This window comes from Suricata suricatta, chromosome 3 (assembly GCF_006229205.1).
Source record: "Suricata suricatta isolate VVHF042 chromosome 3, meerkat_22Aug2017_6uvM2_HiC, whole genome shotgun sequence".
In the NCBI taxonomy this organism is placed as follows: domain Eukaryota; kingdom Metazoa; phylum Chordata; class Mammalia; order Carnivora; family Herpestidae; genus Suricata; species Suricata suricatta.
The window spans coordinates 60638478-60656526 of record NC_043702.1 but is presented as its reverse complement, the minus strand read 5'-3'; the positions used below and the strand labels follow the sequence as shown (position 1 = coordinate 60656526).

The 18049-nt window shown below is 39.1% G+C and overlaps 1 protein-coding gene across 1 annotated transcript in view; it reads right to left on the bottom strand.

The window, feature by feature from the left end:
* LRP2 (LDL receptor related protein 2) overlaps positions 1-18049 on the bottom strand; it is a 180479-nt gene that overhangs the window by 43208 nt on the left and 119222 nt on the right. The window contains exons 38-48 of the mRNA XM_029933311.1: positions 17917-18033; positions 15325-16245; positions 15031-15196; positions 14502-14660; positions 13097-13383; positions 11906-12109; positions 10758-11000; positions 8551-8676; positions 7122-7241; positions 3893-4028; positions 1720-1917 (exon numbers count right to left, since the gene is read on the bottom strand). Coding sequence (XP_029789171.1) covers positions 1720-1917; positions 3893-4028; positions 7122-7241; positions 8551-8676; positions 10758-11000; positions 11906-12109; positions 13097-13383; positions 14502-14660; positions 15031-15196; positions 15325-16245; positions 17917-18033 — 2677 coding nt within the window. The remainder of the gene's footprint in view (positions 1-1719; positions 1918-3892; positions 4029-7121; positions 7242-8550; positions 8677-10757; positions 11001-11905; positions 12110-13096; positions 13384-14501; positions 14661-15030; positions 15197-15324; positions 16246-17916; positions 18034-18049) is intronic.

The window sequence follows — 18049 nt, the reverse complement described above, 5'->3', positions numbered from 1 at the left end:
AGGACAGGCGAAGTCAGCTGAAAGATCATAGTAATAATGTAATAATAATGTAATGAGACAGAGCTCGGAATGTTCAGAAAGGAAGTAGAGATAATCTAGAACCTGATTTTAAAAATTAAGACCGATATGATTTTCTTCTTTACTTCCTAAGGCTAGGTTTTCAGGATGTATCTCAGACGGATGATACTAAATATTTACTGAATTCAGAAGAACAAATCGCAGTACAGCATAAAAGAACTCGAGCAAATAGGGAGAAAACATAAAGACTTATTCACTTTCACGTACAAAAACTTAAAATCTACAGAACACAGCCATATCTGTTAACTATAGATGAAGCATGTTGAAATGCAGTCTCACTAAAGGAGACTCTGTCTCCTGCCTTCAGGGTATCAGTACTACCACCTCTCAGCTGTGTCTACTTGGGCTTCACTACCATTTGTGGGTCATCATGCCAAGTCCCTCCTCCTTTTGCAGCCATTCACAGAACACAACTTGACCTTCTCTGGCTTCCTCAGGACTATCATCATGAACACACAGTTCTGCACCACACTGGATTCCAGAAGTACCTCAGGGTACTGTTGAGAGGCATCTCTCTCCTCAGCAAACTGTAGGCTGACAGTTCCTGTGATATTCAGTATGCATGTATGTCCTTTAACAGACCTTGCTTGGCACATGCAACGGCTTTTCTTAGCTCCAGTTCTACGTATCCAATGCTTGATACACATTTTCACCTCAAGAGGTCCCACTACATCAAACTCCTCAAACTCACTGTCTGCATAGAGCAAACTCCCTCCAGGACCCCCTCCGTTAGTTAATGTTCTTACTATTCGCCTAGTCCATCAGGATTGAAATCTAGACACGGGTCTACTTCCCTGTATATCGAAAAATTTGCCAGCTGGGGATAGTGAGAAGGTGGGGCACCAAAAAAGTATAAACCTTTGGAATGGGCCATTTGGAGAAGGTGAAAAGAAATCAAGCAACAGAACACTACAGGGGAGGTTTCCAACACTGGCAGGCCGTGCACTGACTCTGTTTGACCTGTGTTCTTAGAATTTAAAATTGTTTCCAGCATTTAAAATCAGACTATTTCATATGAAAATCCATATTTTCAAAAACAGATCAGCACTCCTGCACAATGCTGAACAGCATTTTATCTCTTAGCTAGAAGGTGTGTTCTCAGTTCACCTCACCTGCCTCTCCCCACTGTCTCTTTGGCTCTAAGCCTAAGTGACAAGCTCCATTTACGATCGTGCTTGTTCTGTTATTTTTCTATTGGAAAAAGAAGAAAATGAGGAACTTCGTGTAACCATTCCTCTACTCTAAGTAGAAGTTCAAGAGTGTCGCCTACTTCCAGAAAGAATTTTCTTATATCAAGCCCACTTCATTAATCTCCCTGGCTCTCTGTGCAAGGTACACATTAGAACTTTCATGAGCCATAAACCCTTTTTACCATCATGGGCCCCTTCTCCCTTGAAAATTTAAAAATTATATTTAATGTTGGCACAACAACAAACATATTAATATTACATATTAAAATACTTTATTTGATCAAGGCTTTCTCATTTTTTCTTTTGATTTTAAAGGAAATTCAAAACTTTTCATAGGCCACTAAAAGTACTATGGGCCCTATGCACTGTGGTCACCATGCCTAATGGATAAGTTGGTCCCACCCCTTTGGACATTTGAGGTCAGTGAGCAATTTGTTAATCCCCAACTCACCTGTATGACTGCGGGATACACCGTCCATTATTGCAGGTAAAATCATCTCCAGAGCAAGATCTCCCTGTGCAATTCTGATGCTCATCGGAACCATCAGTACAATCCGGATCACCATCACATACCCAGGACTGGGGAATGCACTTCCTGGATGGAGGCACGTTATTTGCACAGAGAAACTCAGAACTTGAGCAGTTGTGACTGTCTGAAACCAAAGCACACAAGAATCAGAAACGACATGACAACTCATTCTAGCAGTTGAATTCATCCTGAAACATTATTTCTCTTACTTTATGTTATAGTCTGAGGGATGAAAGCAAATTAGGGTAAAACACACTGACAAATAGACAAATAACTATCATAATAATAGATTATAATAAAAATGCTTTTGAAATTCCGTTTTAATTGCTTTGGACCTTGGATTTTTTTTTCCAGAAGTAAGAAATAAACATAATAAAATACCTTGCCTGGTTTTCAATATAATTGATCTAAAATCATGTATTTCCCTTAGAGCTTCAGAAAACTACTCCCATTTTGTTATTTGTATACCAAAATTGCCTTACCCTTGGTAACAATTCTTGGCTAACAAACTGTAATCACAAAAACACAATGTGAGGGGCACCTGGGTGCTTTGGTTGGTAGAGTATCTAACTCTTGACATCACAGTTAGTGAGATCAAGCCTCACTTTGGGCTCAACACTGTCCTGCTTGGTATTTTCTCTCTCTCTCTCTCTCTCTCTCTCTCTCCCTCCCTCTCAAAATACACAATGTGGGATAGGTATTTTTATGTCAGTTCTTCAGATAAAAATTAAAGCACAAAGTGGTTAACCAGATGCCTCCAGGTCACAGTCCTTTCTAAAGACGTAGGGCTTTAAACGTAGGTCTTTTTTTTTCCCCCCTCCAAATTTAGGGCTTTTTCTACTATATTAAAGCTACCACCTAAGTAGAATTGGGATGTATAAAAGGGGAATATGTCAACAAGAGTTGTCAGCAACCATGACAACTGTTAGGAAAAAGATGAGATGCTAACATATATAATCATTAATGCTTGCAGAATAAAGGAACTGGTATTTTACCCAATTTAATTGTGGATGAATGGGAGAGAAAACGAGGGGTGTCTTGGTGATGGGAGCTGGGAGAAAAGTACAAGCTACAGTCTATGTTTGTGTAGCTGCCAACTATTTTAATGGAGAGCATACACGTGGAGCTACAGACAATCACCAGAGTCAGTGGCGAGGGCTTACAATGAAATAAAATGAAATGCAAACATCAGGAAGCCATTGTTTTTATCCTTGAACCATGGAAAGACACTCTCCTAAGGCATCTTAGCTAAGAGTCCCACGCTCTGTTGGTAATGGAAAATGGTCCCATGCCCCATGTCTGTTCCACAAACCACTCAAAAGGATTAACCCACTAACAACAAGGTGGCAGATGAAACTGGAGGCACAGTTAATTACTACACTTTTTAAAGCTCCTATTAAGATTGAGTTTTCTTGAAATCCTGCTATTTGCAACAACGTGGATGAAACTCGAGTGTCATATGCTACACCAAATTGGTCAGTCAGAGAGAGACAAATATTCTATGACTTCATTCATATGTGGAATTTAAGATACAAAACAGATGAAGGGAAGAAAAAATTATATAAAAAAGTAGGGAGGGGGACAAAACATAAGAGACTCTTAAATATAAAGAACAAACTGGGGGTTGCTATAGGGGTTGTGGGTGGGGTGATGGGTTAAATGGGTAAGGGGCATTAAGGAAAACTCTTGTTGGGATGAACCCTGTGTGTTATACAAGGAGGGTGAATCACTGGAAACTACTCCTGAAATCATTACTGCACTATCTGCTAACTTACTTGAATGTAAATTTAAAAATGTAAAAATTTAACTTAAAATTATTTTAAAAAGGATTGAGTTCTCTTTGCTTCAGAAATGTAGGACATTATTTCTGTTAGCTAAATGCAAGAGAATGACAAAAAATATTAAAATAATTTTTTATCAATTTAAAGCATTTAAGTGGATGCTATCTAACCATTTCAGAGTAGGGAAAAATGGTAACATTTTATTAGTACACAATCAAAGATGAATCTGCTGACAATCATACTCTCCAAAGACACAAAAATAAATCTCGCAAGTTTCTGTGGAATGTGACTCTGCAGAGGAATGAATGTTTCACTTACCGCAATGGTGCCTTTCGTCCTCATCGCTCATGTCCCCACAGTCATTATCACCGTCACAGATCCAGTCTCTTCGAATGCACCGCCCACTGTCACACTTGAACTCATTACTTAAGCATGTTGCTTCATGGTACTCTGAGAAAAGATAGAAAAGACTCTCAGGGGAAAAGTGGCTTGTAGGCCAAAAATCTTAACAGAAGCCTGCTATCCCACAGTCGGTCTAAAAACCTGAAACAGAGCATTACTCAGCTGGGCACCAGGGACCAGTGGTCTGAGACTGAAGTAGTGGCTGACGGTGCAAAGCCCTCACTATCTATTGTTACCTGGATGAGACTTGAGATTCCCTTTCAGGTATGATCAAGGAATAATAGTCTTTCCCCAAGAGGATATGAATTACTATTTCACCAATTTCATCTTTAAATCTACTTTTCATCCAAAAACATTTTGTTTGGCGCAAGCCATCCCCCAGCATGCCTGATTCCCATTTTCCTGCTCTCTTTTTCACTTCTCTCCATAGCACTTATCACCTTTCAACGTGCTATAAGATTCACTTGCTTGTTTTGTTGCCTGTACTGCCTCACTAGAATATAAGCCCCAGGTGGACAGGGATCTTCAGCTTCTTTACTGACATAGCCTAAAACTGCTCCATAAGTAAACTGCTAAGACACCCTCATGCTTCATATTAGCCACCACTGACTCAGATTCTTCCATCATAACCCCACTATGTGTCACAGGTCCATACACCTAGGGACCTCTCAAAATTAACCTAGGGCAAAGTACCTCAAATTTTAACTATTTGAAATGCAGCTCAATGATAAGAGTAAGGAGAACAGACGTTTCATAAGCTGCTAAGGAAGAAGTGCACATCACTACAGTCCTTTTAAGAGACAAAGTCCCTCGGGGCGCCTAGGTGGCTCAGTCGGTTAAGCGTCCGACTTCAGCTCAGGCCATGATCTCACGGTTTGGAGTTTGAACCCTGCATCGGGCTCTGTGCTGATGGCTCAGAGCCTAGAGCCTGCTTCAGATTCTGTGTCTCCTCCTCTCTCTGCCCCTCCCATGCTCATTCTCTATCTCTGTCTCTCAAAGAGAGAGAGCGAGGGAGCAAGCGAGAGAGACAAGGTCCCTTTGGCACCAAAACACCACTTCTAGAAATCTAGCCTGTAAGAATCTTCCTACATATGCCCCAAGAGGTTTCTAAAAGGATGTTCATTCCCACAGTATTATTTTTCATAGTGAAAAAATGGGAATATTCTCAATGTCCATCAGTTCAGAAAAGGGGAAAAACACACAGACTGTCCATCCCTGAGATGGCGGGGTGAAGGAACGAGTAGACCTGTGTCTGCTAATGTGCTGACAAGATGTTAAGCTGAAATGGGTAAAGCTGCACACCAATAAGATCTTGATTTGTGTTTTTAAAACTATATATTAGGACATACAGAAAAAGGTAAGGAGAATTCACACACCCTTAGCAGTGATTAGCTCTGAGTAGTGAGATTATAAAAGTCTGAGAAAATGAAAAATTCCCTTTTTGTGTACATCTTACTATTTCTTTAAAATAATACTACTGGGGTACTTGGGTGGCTCAGTTGGGTGGCACTTGGGTGGCTCAACTGACTTGATCTTGGCTCAGGTCATAATCAAATGGTTTGTGGGTTTGAGCTACACATCAGGCTCCGCACTGGCAGCATGGAGCCTGCTTGGGATTCTTTATCTCTCTCCTCGCTCTCTGTTCCTCTCTCACATGTTCTGTCTCTGTCTCTGTCCCTGTCTCTGTCTCTCTCTCTCTCTCTCTCTCTCTCCCTCTCTCTCTGTCTCTCTCTCTCTCCCCCAATAGATAAATTTTTTAAAAAAATAAAAATAAAATAAGACTCCTGCATATTCTGAGACTATATTCCTAAGTAGATTCTGTGTTTATATTTGTTTCAGGGTGACAGGCAGTTAGTATCAATCGCAGTTACTGACTTTGGTTCCCATGGAGAAGTCTGGAAACTATACTTCTTCTTCATATATTTGAACCAGTCATTCATATATCTAAACCAATGTCTAACACTATTCTATTCACCTACCAATTATTTATTTCCTTTATAGATTCTCACAACTCTACATGCCCGTTGCTTTCTACAAAACTTTCAGTGAACTGAAACTGAAAGTGAACTGAACTTGGCAAAGAGCTTCAAATACTGCTCTTCAACTACTAGCCACAGTATTTGAACCTGAGAGAAAATAGGAATAGAAAACAGTATGGATTCAGCTGTAAAATTATGAAAATAGTACTAAGAAAATACCCCCCAATAAAAATCTTCGTATATAATGATTTTACTGCAGCTGTATTTCTAATAGGGGAAAAACGAAAGCAATCTAACTGCTTAAAATAGAGGCAGTTAACTCAAAGACAATACACTCAATCTAATATGCCATTAAAAGGGAATATGAAGACTGTGTAACCAGATGATTGCATATATTCTAGGCTTACAGGACTTATGTTCTCTGTCACACCTACTTGACCCTGCCATTGTAGCACAAAAGCAGCTATAGATAAAACGTTGTTGCATTCTAATAAAATGCTATAAGATAGGCCAGCTGGCTATGGTCATAGTTTGCAGACTGATTTATTGACAGATAAAAAAAGCAATGACAGTTAAATTTTATAAATGTGCATGGATATAGATTAGAACTTGTAAAGGTTAATAGCATCCTCCAAATACAAATAGGTCCAACTGTCTCCAGGAATACAACCAGAGGGTCCCTGAAACTTCTTGGGAAACTCAGATGGTCCCAGGACCTTACCTCATAAGCTGGCACACGGAACTGGAGGAGGATGTGTGCCCATAATATGTCCCTTTCCCATGTATATGATAATTCCAATCACTCTTGGATCCTCCCACATCCAACAGTGGCCAGAATTCAAAAAAACTTGGAAATTCGAATTCACAGTCAACTAAAATTAATTGCATTTAAAATCCAGACACAGTATTAAGGTATCACCAACATCATCTCATTTCATGAGTATTAAGGCAGCAACCTCCATACCCTGATCAACTCCCCACGGTGCCCTACGTGACTGGGTTTTTAATGAATGTCTGCTGAGTGGTTTCATCATCTTAGCTGAGAGTGGGAGCAAAGAGTGCAAACACTCGGCAGCCAGGAGCCTTAATCTGTGTGTGGAGGTAGCTGGAAGAGGTTCTCTAGCTGCGTTATAATGCTTGTCATGCTTGCGCACTCTCTTACCACAAGTGCTAGGTTCATCAGAGCCGTCAGGACAGTCTCCTTCCTCATCACAGTACCAGTGTCTGGGGATACAGCGTCCAGACGTGCATTGAAACTCCTCACTGTTGCACGTGTGAATAGCTGGAGGACAGAAAGAAGGTAAAACCCAGGAGTAAAATACAAGCTTGTTCCCATCATTCTTAACAATCTGTCTTTTGTCTGAATTAGGTAACAAGTGCCAGGGAAGGAAGACTGAAGCCTGGGTAAAGGATTTTATATAACCTTTCCACGGGAAGGAAGATGTAGTTGAGAGAGAAGACAGGCAATACTGCTCCAGTTTTCCAGAATTTTTCTTTCTAGATTCTAGAAACCCAAAAGCAAACTGTATTTGTTCGAAATATCTTTTTCTTGACACATGAAACCACAAATAATATATGAGAAGACTTGGTTCTATTTTTTCTGTTGTAACCTAAAATTAAATAAATTCTACTGAAATACTATTAAGAACAAAAGCAATATACAATGGCATCTGAGCGCACACCACACACATCCTTTGGCCATGTTGAGACGATGGGTCTAAGAGCACAGTTGTGCTCTTCTTCATCCTTGTTACATGGGAACTTTGAGTAAATGACTCTGCCTATTCTTGAATATTGATTCTTGCCTCGTGTGGCCTTAGGTGTCTCTAGTATGGATGTATTTTCTAAATTGCTATGTGGGTACAAACTAAAATCAAGTCTTCGAATTCTTCTGGCCTACGAGGCTCCCTGGCTTAGGCCCATGCTATCTGATGACTCTCCAGGAGTAAAATCGTTGAGGTCCCTGAGAGGTCAGCCTTGTATCCAATCTATGTGTCCCTGTCTGGTGGCTACATCCTAAATTCTGCTTCCTCCTGCTGCTGTTATACCACAACCGACACCTGCTCTTGGACTGTACCCTGGCCTGGTGAGAATTATTAAATTCTTAATTTATGCATCCATGTATAGTAGTAGTTACCAAGCTTAATAAAGTCTTTTTAATTCAGTCTATACATACAGGGAAAATGTTTGAACCAAATTGCTAAATATGGAATAAAGGTTTCTGAAATTCAAACATGCTAAAAAGATAGAAAAGTTCTTTCATTTACTAATAGTTACGATAATCATATTGGGAGTAAATAGAAGGACATGACATACAAATATTGCCTGGGGTTCCTGAAGACAAAAGGCCCTCGATTATGGGAGAAATGGCACTCCAACTGTAAAAGGTCAGGTGGTAGAGCAATTCTCTCGAAGAAATATTTGGAGTAGGGCAGAGAGCGGGACTGCCTCTCTAATCATATCCTAAAAGAACTGCACACTGCATCAATATGAGGTGACAAATAGCACAAACACCCAGGCCATATATCTATGTATCATTAGCTGAAGACCTGCATCACAGAACCACAGAAAGAGAAACAAGTTTATCTTACCACAGAAAATAGGGTTTTCATCACTCATGTCTCCACAATCATTGTCTTCGTCACACAAGTAAAAATGAGGAATGCAAATATTTGTAGTCTCACATTTTATATATCCAGGCAGGCAGGTGCGATCAGCTTAGAAAAGACAGTGGGGGTAAATATTGGAACGTATCTACCACACATGTACATAGCATTAAAAATGCCCATACATAGAGCTATTGGATTCAAAATACTGGAACACCAAAAGGGAGGCATTTTTAAAGCTACCACAGAGGCAGTAACCATGACACTTATTTTTCACCATAGGTTCTATAGTAAAAAGAGATATGTCCAGCTAGTAAGGACAGAGGAGAGGGGAGTGTGCTTGCTTTGTAGCCTAAGGCATCTATATTAATTATTTAGTAGCATCAACAAGAGTCTCAACTCCTGATTAAGCAAACTGCACAATGAGGCAATATGTAATTGTACAAACAAACGAAGAATAGCTCTATCTATTGACAAGGAATAGATGGTTTGATCCCCAGCATATAAGTTAACAGTAAGGAAGCAAGATTCAAAACAGTAGTCTGTCTTTTGTGTAAGAAAAAAACAATATGCATGTGAGTGTGGGTGGGTGGGTGTGTGTAATAAGAGGTGCTCATAATTAAAAAAAAAAACAACCAATAATCAGTCCTTCCTCCAGCCATCCAAGATACTGATAGGAAAGAAGGCTAATGGGAAGAAGGTGGCCCAGCCCCTGCTGTTGTGAAGAAGTGGAAGGCCAAGAAGGTTGTTAATCCTTTGTCTCAGAAAGTCCCAAGAATTTTGGCATCTGATAGGACATCCAGCCCAAAAGGGACCTCACTCAAGTTGCCAAATGGCCCGGCTATATCCATTTGTGGCAGCAAAGGGCTATTCGTAACTTAAACATCTAAAGTGCCTCCCATGACGTATAAAATAACCAGTTTACCCAGGCTGTGGACAGCTACTCAGCTGCTTAAGCTGATCCACAGAATACAGACCAGAGACAAAGCAAGAGAAGAAGCAGAGATTGTTGGGCTGGGCTGCTAAGAAAGCTGACGGCAAAGGGGATGTGCCCACCTAGAGGCTGCCTGTCCTTGGAGCTGAGGTTAATACTGTCACCACCTTGCTAGATAATAAGAAGTCTCAGCCATTGAATTGGTTGTCTTCCTGACTACCCTGTGTCATAAGATGGGGATTCCCAACTTCATTATCAAGGGTAAGGCCAGGCTGGGATGTTTGGTCCACAGGAGAACCTGTGCCACTGTCACTTCACACGGTTAACTCAGAAGACAAAGGAGCTCTGAATAAGCTGGTGGAAGCCATCAGGACCAATTATAATGACAGATACGATATCCACCATCACTGGGGAGGCAACATTCTGGGACCAAAGTCGATGGCTCATGTTGCCATCGTGGAGCAAGGGGTAAAGAACTGGCCGTCAAACTGGGCTAAGTGGATGGTGTTGACTTTTCTGCCTATAAAAGTAATAAAAAGTTCTCTTTCAAAAAAAAACAATAACTCTAAAATGTTAGATTGAGAATACTTTGGAGTGAGTGGGCTGGAAAGGACAAGGAGGAAAGACCACTGTCAATGTACTCATCATGCAAATTTGACCATGGAACGATGTAAAAATGGAAAAAGGAAAGCAATTCCTAAAATTTGGAAATAGTTAACACAAGCAAACACTCATCAAGATAATAGCATAACCATTCAGAAGAAAAAAATTCGAAGGACTTTAAAACCAGAGTTGGGCTATATATCTCTAGCAGAACATAATCTAAGAACAAGAGGGACCTAAAATCTTAGATTATGATTAGTAGATTTACTGGTAAATCTAGATATGGTTATTTTGAAATTCTTATAGGCATTTTGAAAGTATTGTAAAATAAAGCAATTAAGTAACTATTTTAATGTAATTAGAAACGAATTTTTAAGCACAAAAGAGATACGATTTATAAAATAGAAGTTAAAAATTCTAATCTTAAAATATTTTTTCCCTTAAAAATTGTATTTCCTAGCTATGTACACTTAAAAGCCCTGAAAGAAATGAAAGCTAAATAGGAAAGGGCATTTCAACACTGTGGTAATTTCTAAATCTACACACGGAATGAGGTCACTTGGGGTAAGTGGCTCACTCCAGGTCTGAGAGAGGATATGGACTGAATGGGCCATGTTAAAATAACAGAGGAACCAACTTAGCAAGAGGAACTTACAGCAATTTTTCTCATCCGATGTGTCATTATCATGGCAGTTGTTTATGCCATTGCAGACAAACTGAAGAGGGATACACCTTTTGTTACTACAAGTAAACTCTGAGGTGGCATTACATTCCCTGAACAGGCACCCTGCCTCATCACTGTTGTCACCACAGTCATTGTAGTGATCACAGCGGTAGTGATATTGTACACATCGCCCGTTGTCACAGGTGAAGGCTGTCGGAGGGCAGGTGTGAAACGCTAAAAGGAAGGAAAAAAATTGAATTGACTTCTTGATTAAAGCATTAAATTCTAATTTCTAAAAAAAATACAATCAAATAAAATGGATGCTTTGAGTTTACCTTCTAAAGCAAAAACGGCTGCAAAATGGACTGCGTGCAAAATGACATAAACTTTAAATTAGATTAACCAAAACATGTGTATGTTTCTAAAGTAAATTAGGTATCTTAAGCAAATGTTAATGTCACTTTATGTCTCTATCATCTCAATTTAAAATTTTACCTCAATCAGAGAAAAGCATGCAAATATAAACTCTTTGGGGAAAATAAAACTCTCAGCCCCTATATAGTGTATTAGGGATAAGTAACTTTTAGTGTTTTACTCACCCCATTCAGGTGGAAGATGAATATTGAGTGATTTCAATAAATCATTAATGACCCTTCTGCTATGAAAATTAATAAAATGTTAATAATCACCTATGAGAGACCTTGGTTCCATGCTAAGTCATGCTTAACATGCACCAAGCCCCATGCTGTGTTTCTTATATATTGTTTCTCTCACTCCTCACAAAAATCCTAGTAACAGCTCCAGTTTCCAGATGAGGTGTGTGAAGCTCAGAAGGGTTGGATAACTTTCCCAGGCCTTTACAGACTGTAAATGGCAGAGCTAGGATTTTATTCCAGCACCTTTGCTATCAACCACGGGAGAAGGGCTTCCTACTGAAGCATCATACGATGTTACTCCCTGACATACATACCAGCTTCTATGTGATGTAATAGTCTGTGTTCTCAGACTAAACGTTTATAGTTCTAATAAGACACAATGGCACAAATTTCAAACCTAGTCACACACAGAAGGATTGTGCCACAAACACTTACATAAAGACAAGTTCGCTTCCTAACAAAAGCTCTGAGAGTCCAACTCACCACAGACCATTTCCAGCTCATCACTGCCATCACCACAGTCATTATCGTTGTCACATTTCCATTGCTCTGAGATGCAGTGCCCATTGAGGCAGGTGAACTTGGAGCTATCGCACCGTGTCCCGTTCTCCACAATGCAGTGCTTTTGATTGTTGGCCAGATACCAGCGGCCCTCATGTGGACACTGGCACTCAGCACCATTTGGACCTGAAGGCAAGTTGCCAAAAAAAAAAAAAAAGATTTGCTTATTTTCTCCTCTGGAATAGACGTGGCAATATTTCTATATGATAGAAATATTATAGAAACTCTTCCCATCAACCTCTCAACTATATTATCTTTTTCCATAAAGAACAACTACCAATTCTAATAAATATGGCTAATCCACCCTAATCTTTAAACAATTTGCTCTTGCCTTCTCAGCAAAATCTATAAAGATGCATCTTTCTATGAATCTGTCGCTATCTATAAAACACACTAAGAAACCCATGATATCACACTATAAAATATCATCAGAAATATTTCAAACTATAATAGTACCTCCTAAGTGGAAGAATCCTTTCATAAGGGAGGTAAGCTTATCATTGAGGAATTTTTTTTTTGTATAAAAGTTTTTAAAGTTTATTTATTTTGGGAGAGAGAGAGCGAGTGCCAGCACAAGTCAGGAAGGGAAAGAGAGATGATCCCAAGCAGGCTCTGTGCTATTTATTTTATTTAAGAGAGAGAGAGAGAGAGAGAGAGAGAGAGAGAACACAAGTGGGGAAGGGAAAGAGATAGGGGGGGATCCCAGCAGACTCCTCTGTGCTATGAGCACAGAGGCCAATGTGGTCTTCAAGCTCAAACTGTGAGATCATGACCTGAGCCGAATTGGACACTTAACCAATTTAGCCACCCAGCAACACTCATTCATGGAATTTCTATTCAACTCATGAAGTTTGACAGCCAAAGACCTCATCGTTCTGCTTCCATCAACCTTGAGTTAAAATCATCTTATTAAGAGGCCTCCATACCAAACACAAACCTATCAAAGTCTTCCTCTAAACATACAAATCCCTAAATCTATTTTATGAAGTACCCTGAAATTAAGGAGAATCTGGGTTTTTTTTCACCCATTAGAGCTGAATATCCCTTTGCCTTCCCTAACAGTCATCAGCATTATTACACAACGTGATTCAGTCTTCATGGGCATTGCCTTACCTGGTGCGCAAATATGGCTGCAGCCTCCATTAAACTCACTGCAAGGATTACTACACTGCTGTTGATTCTTCACAACAACACGAATACCATTAGGCCGGAAGGGAAAACTCATGGTCATTGCCATCTGACCTGACCCATCATATTTGTTAGCTCGGTGAACTTTTCTTGTGTTCCAGTCAGTCCAATAAATATACTGGCCATAGAGAGTCAAGCTAAAAGGATGAAAGGCTCTGTTGACAACGACCTCACGCTGTGTGCCCATCAGAGTGCTCCGCTCAATCTTCTGCCTAAAATAAAGTGAAAAACATGTTGCAATCCAGCTCCTCAAATGGCAGCCCAATGCTAACCATTCCAACCACTCCTTTACACAAGCCCCAAATTTTCTTTTGAAGGGCAGCATATGGCAGGAAAAAAAGGTTTCATCCGATGATGAGAGGTCTTGGTTTGCTTACGAAACAATGGCCTGTGTAAATCACTGATTTCCAAACATCAGTATAACCTAGAAGTAACCCTACATAGAGAACCAGGATGGAATTAGGTACAGGAGACTATTATGAAATAATACATGCAAAGCCTGGACCTCAGTGTTTAGTACATAGTAATTACTCAGTAAAATGTGAATTACGTTTCCCTTCCTATTCCCTTCATGACCTTTAAATTTGACATTGACCTAGTACTTTGAGGTATTTACTTAAAATGATCCAAATTTAGACACTTAAACATACTGCTTGCTTCAAATGAGAAGATAAAGAAAAGATAAGATTGTTAGGTGCTTAGTGACACAAAATCAAAATCTTAAGAAAATAAGCAAAATAAGTTAAGATTAACACCAGTAATAATAAATGAACACATCTAATTATTTCAACAGTTCCATTAAGATGACTGGAATGTAACATCAGGGCTACGTAAATAAGTTACATATAAAATAAGAAGTGACCAAAGTTTATAAGAAAACATTATCAAATTGGCTGAGAAAAATCTATTTGAGAAGATGACCAATAGTCAAAGACTAAAGGAAAATGTTTTTAACAAGACATGGAAGGCTAAAGCCCAGAGGAAACTTAATGTCAATGTGCGTTTAAAAGTCATTCATATTTTCTAGTAGTTACATGGAGCCTGGAAATTGTAAATTGAGTGAATACATTTGTAATTATAATTAAAATTAACTCATATAGTAATGTGTCTTTAGATGCCTTCTAGTTTATAATTATTTGATCTCATGATAGAACAATGTTCACAGGTACATTCATCAAGCTGCAATATAGTTCGTAAAACTGGGGTGCTATCTTTTGGCCATGTCTATTTGGCATATTATATTTTAATCATATTATGCAAATCCCTCCTATGCAAGCGGAAGCAAGAACTCTTCTTATCAACACCCACAAGAATAATGAAAGACACGTACAGACTGGCATCTGCCCAGTAGAGAAGGTCATTCTCGTAGTCCAGAGTGAGTCCATTGGGCCAGACCAGGCTGCTGTTCACAATAGGTATCCGGAAATTTCCTCCCAGTGTGGCTCTCTCAATTTTGGCATTAGTACTCCAGTCAGTCCAGTACATGTACCTAGTCATCCAAAAGGAGTCATAATTAATTCACCACAAGGAACCTCACAATACTTAAAAAGCAACCTTCTTTAATTGCAAATTTGACATTAATATGGCAAATGAAACCCACTCCATCCTCACCCACACAAATTGCCTAAAGGGGCCCTTACTGAGTCAGAGCATTGATTCCTTTTGTGCAGTCAGCATTTCTAGCATCAACAGGAATTACTTCCTTGTAAAAATCATTCATGCTCCTTCACACTTGAATATATAGCTATAGAGTTTCAAGCCTATAAAATGTTGGCTGTCTATGAACATAACATAATTTCAAGCCCCTCTCTCTTCAGAAATAAACATACAGAAATATGATAAATAAGACCATAGCATACCCTCGACAAGGATCCAATACAATTGCTCTTGGCTTTGGAACGTGGGCTATCACAGTGCGCTTAGACCCATCCTCAGCCATTGAGTTAATTGTCTCATTGGTGTAGTCACTGTAATATATTCTTCTATTGATCCAGTCAAAGGCAATGCCATCAGGAATCCCTGTACCTGGACGTTTATCAACACACACAAAAGAATCAGAATCTCAAAAAGCATTTCAGAACCACCAGGTCATACACATGTATTGATTACATTGTGTCAATTTCCAATATAAGATGCTCCTGAAGTACCCTTACCTGAAATGATGGTAGTGAAAGACCTGGTCTCTGAATTTGGATTGACATATGAAATCTGACCACTTTCAGATTCTAAAGACTGTGTGAAGTAGATTCTGTTACTTATGTCATCATAGGTCAGATCTACAACAACTTTTTCCACACTTATTGGTTGGAAAGGTGGGCTATGATCCTCAGGGTCCAAATGTAAACTTCTCAAGGTATTTACCAAGGCAAAGACAAGGAAATTTTCTGTTGGAATGGCACAGCTCTTGCCATCATTTCCTAAGGTCCCAAAGGCGCATCCACATTTTGGGGTATCCAATCCAGGCAAAGCAAAGCAGAAATGGGTACATCCACCATTATTTTCCAAGCAAGGGTTGTAGTTGACCTCAGCTGGTGACCGCGGCTGAACACTCTGGTCAAAAATGGCCACATCTCTTAGCCAATTGATATTGTCCCTTATCACTGTTGGTGACTCACTGCTGTTTGGTTCCTTGCTAGCTCGGAAGATTTTTTTTAAATTTCTGTCTACCCAGATGATATAATTTCCAAAAACAGTGATGGCATAAGGAGTTGGATAACGACTGCCACTACGAATTGTTTCAGACACCTCTCCCTCAATACCGATCCTTGAAATTGTATCTAACACATCATCAACCCAATAAACATAGCGATTGTTATAATCTACTGCCAAGCCCCGTGGTGTGACGATGCCTTCTGATATAAGCACAGTTCGATTAGTACAATCAAGAAAAGAACGTTCAATCTTTGGGCTTTCCCCTTGGTCAGCCCAGAAGAGATATCTGTTCTTGGGGTCTACAACAATATCCCTGGGTCTATCCACTGTGGCTCTATGGAGAATACGGCGGTAGGTGGTGTTGATCCGCAGAACTTCTATCAGTGTTTCATACTCGAAAGCATTGATGAAATAAAGGTTTCCTGCAGGAAAATGAAAGGGCATGCCGATAAGTGTAAAATCAAGAAGAAAAAAGAGGATTATCTTTCAAATTCAGAAAATAATATATATAAGAGTGAGGTTTGGATCAGTAAATGTTATCTTTTCCCAGATAATAAATGAACTAAAGAAATTATTTCTTCAAATTTAAGGAGAAAGTGCCTACCTTCAGCTTCTAAACCAGATGAGAATTTATAGCAAACATTATAATCCACTTTCTACTGAAAAATATTCATTCATGCCTGAATGTTTAACACCAAAATCTCCAAAGACTCTAATACCTATTATCACAGCATATCTTCTACTTCCACGATAATGAAAGGAGCAAAGAGTTTCTGACATTATCAATGTCATCAAATGCTCTTTGTGCTTAGAATTAACATGAGTTAAAGTACAATCTAACTAATGTAGCTGTTTTCATCACATGGACCTTCTAAAGCTATCAAAACAAAAACCCATTTGTCTTTGAACATTACAGAACAACGTAAATGCTAGAATAAAAACACAATGCTGTGAGGGGTGCCTGGGTGGCTCAATCGGTTGGGTATCCAACTTTGGTTCAGGTCATAATCTTGCAGTATGTGGATTTGAGCCCTGCATCAGGCTCTGGGCTGACAGCTCAGAGCCTGGAGCCTACTTCAGACTCTGTGTCAACCTCTCTCTCTGCCCCTCCCCAGATCATTTCTCTCTCTCTCTCTCTCTCTCTCTCTCTCTCTCTCTTTCAAAAATAAAAATTGGACAAAAATTAAAGAAAAAAAACCCACAACGGTACGAAGGCAGTATAATGAGTAGAGAGTGATTACATATTGGTTCCATATAGTCAAAAGCCTATTGTTGAACTGTCAATTCTGCTACCAAGGAACATCTTTTTTCTTCCTAGCTCTGAATCAAATTACCTAGAGGAATCAGGCCAATATGCAATATGTTATATGTTAATGTAAAATTGGGTCAGGCATTTTCAGTATAATTACAATAGAGAAAGCCTAATGATCAAAGAGATTTAATACATTAGTAAGAGGAAGCAATTTAGAATTTGTCAATTAAAGGGTGCTTGAGTGGCTCAGTCAGTTCACCGTCCGGCTGCGGCACAGGTCATGGTCTCACAGTACATAATTTTGACCCCACATTGGGCTGTGTGCTGACAGCTCAGAGCCCCAGAGCCTTCTTTAGATTCTGTGTCTCTCTCTCTCTATCCTTCCCTCTCCCAGTCACGCTCTCTTTCTCTCAAAAATAAGTAAACATTAAAAAACATTTTTTAAATAGAATTGCTCAGTTTTAAAGTAAATGATTGTCATTTCATGGTTCACATAGTTTAATATCCTTTCTCTTTGAAAATTTAGACAGTTCTAATTTAAAAATTAGGTGTTAATCTAAGTGTGAAAAAACAAATCAACATAATTTTTCTAACCATTTTGCATAGAATTCTGATTATGTTAATAATAGAAGAAAATGTATTAGCTGTTATGAATTTGCATTAACTTAATAGAAATACAGCTTATTCTAAATGCATAATTCAATTTATCTTAAATAATAGCAATAATTCTCTAGAAAAATAGATTTGTAGTACATACAGTGTTACATTAAACTTCTGGCATGAAACAAGATTTAAACACAAAAAGAGACTTCTCAATAAAATCACTAGACAGCTGACCTACCTGCTACCCAGTCCACTGCAATTCCCCGAATTCCATTCTCTCCTATTCCTTGTGTAACAATGTTTGTAAAAGCAGACCCATCAGGTTTGATTCTGCGGATTGCATTATTATTAGATGTAAAAATATTAGCAGC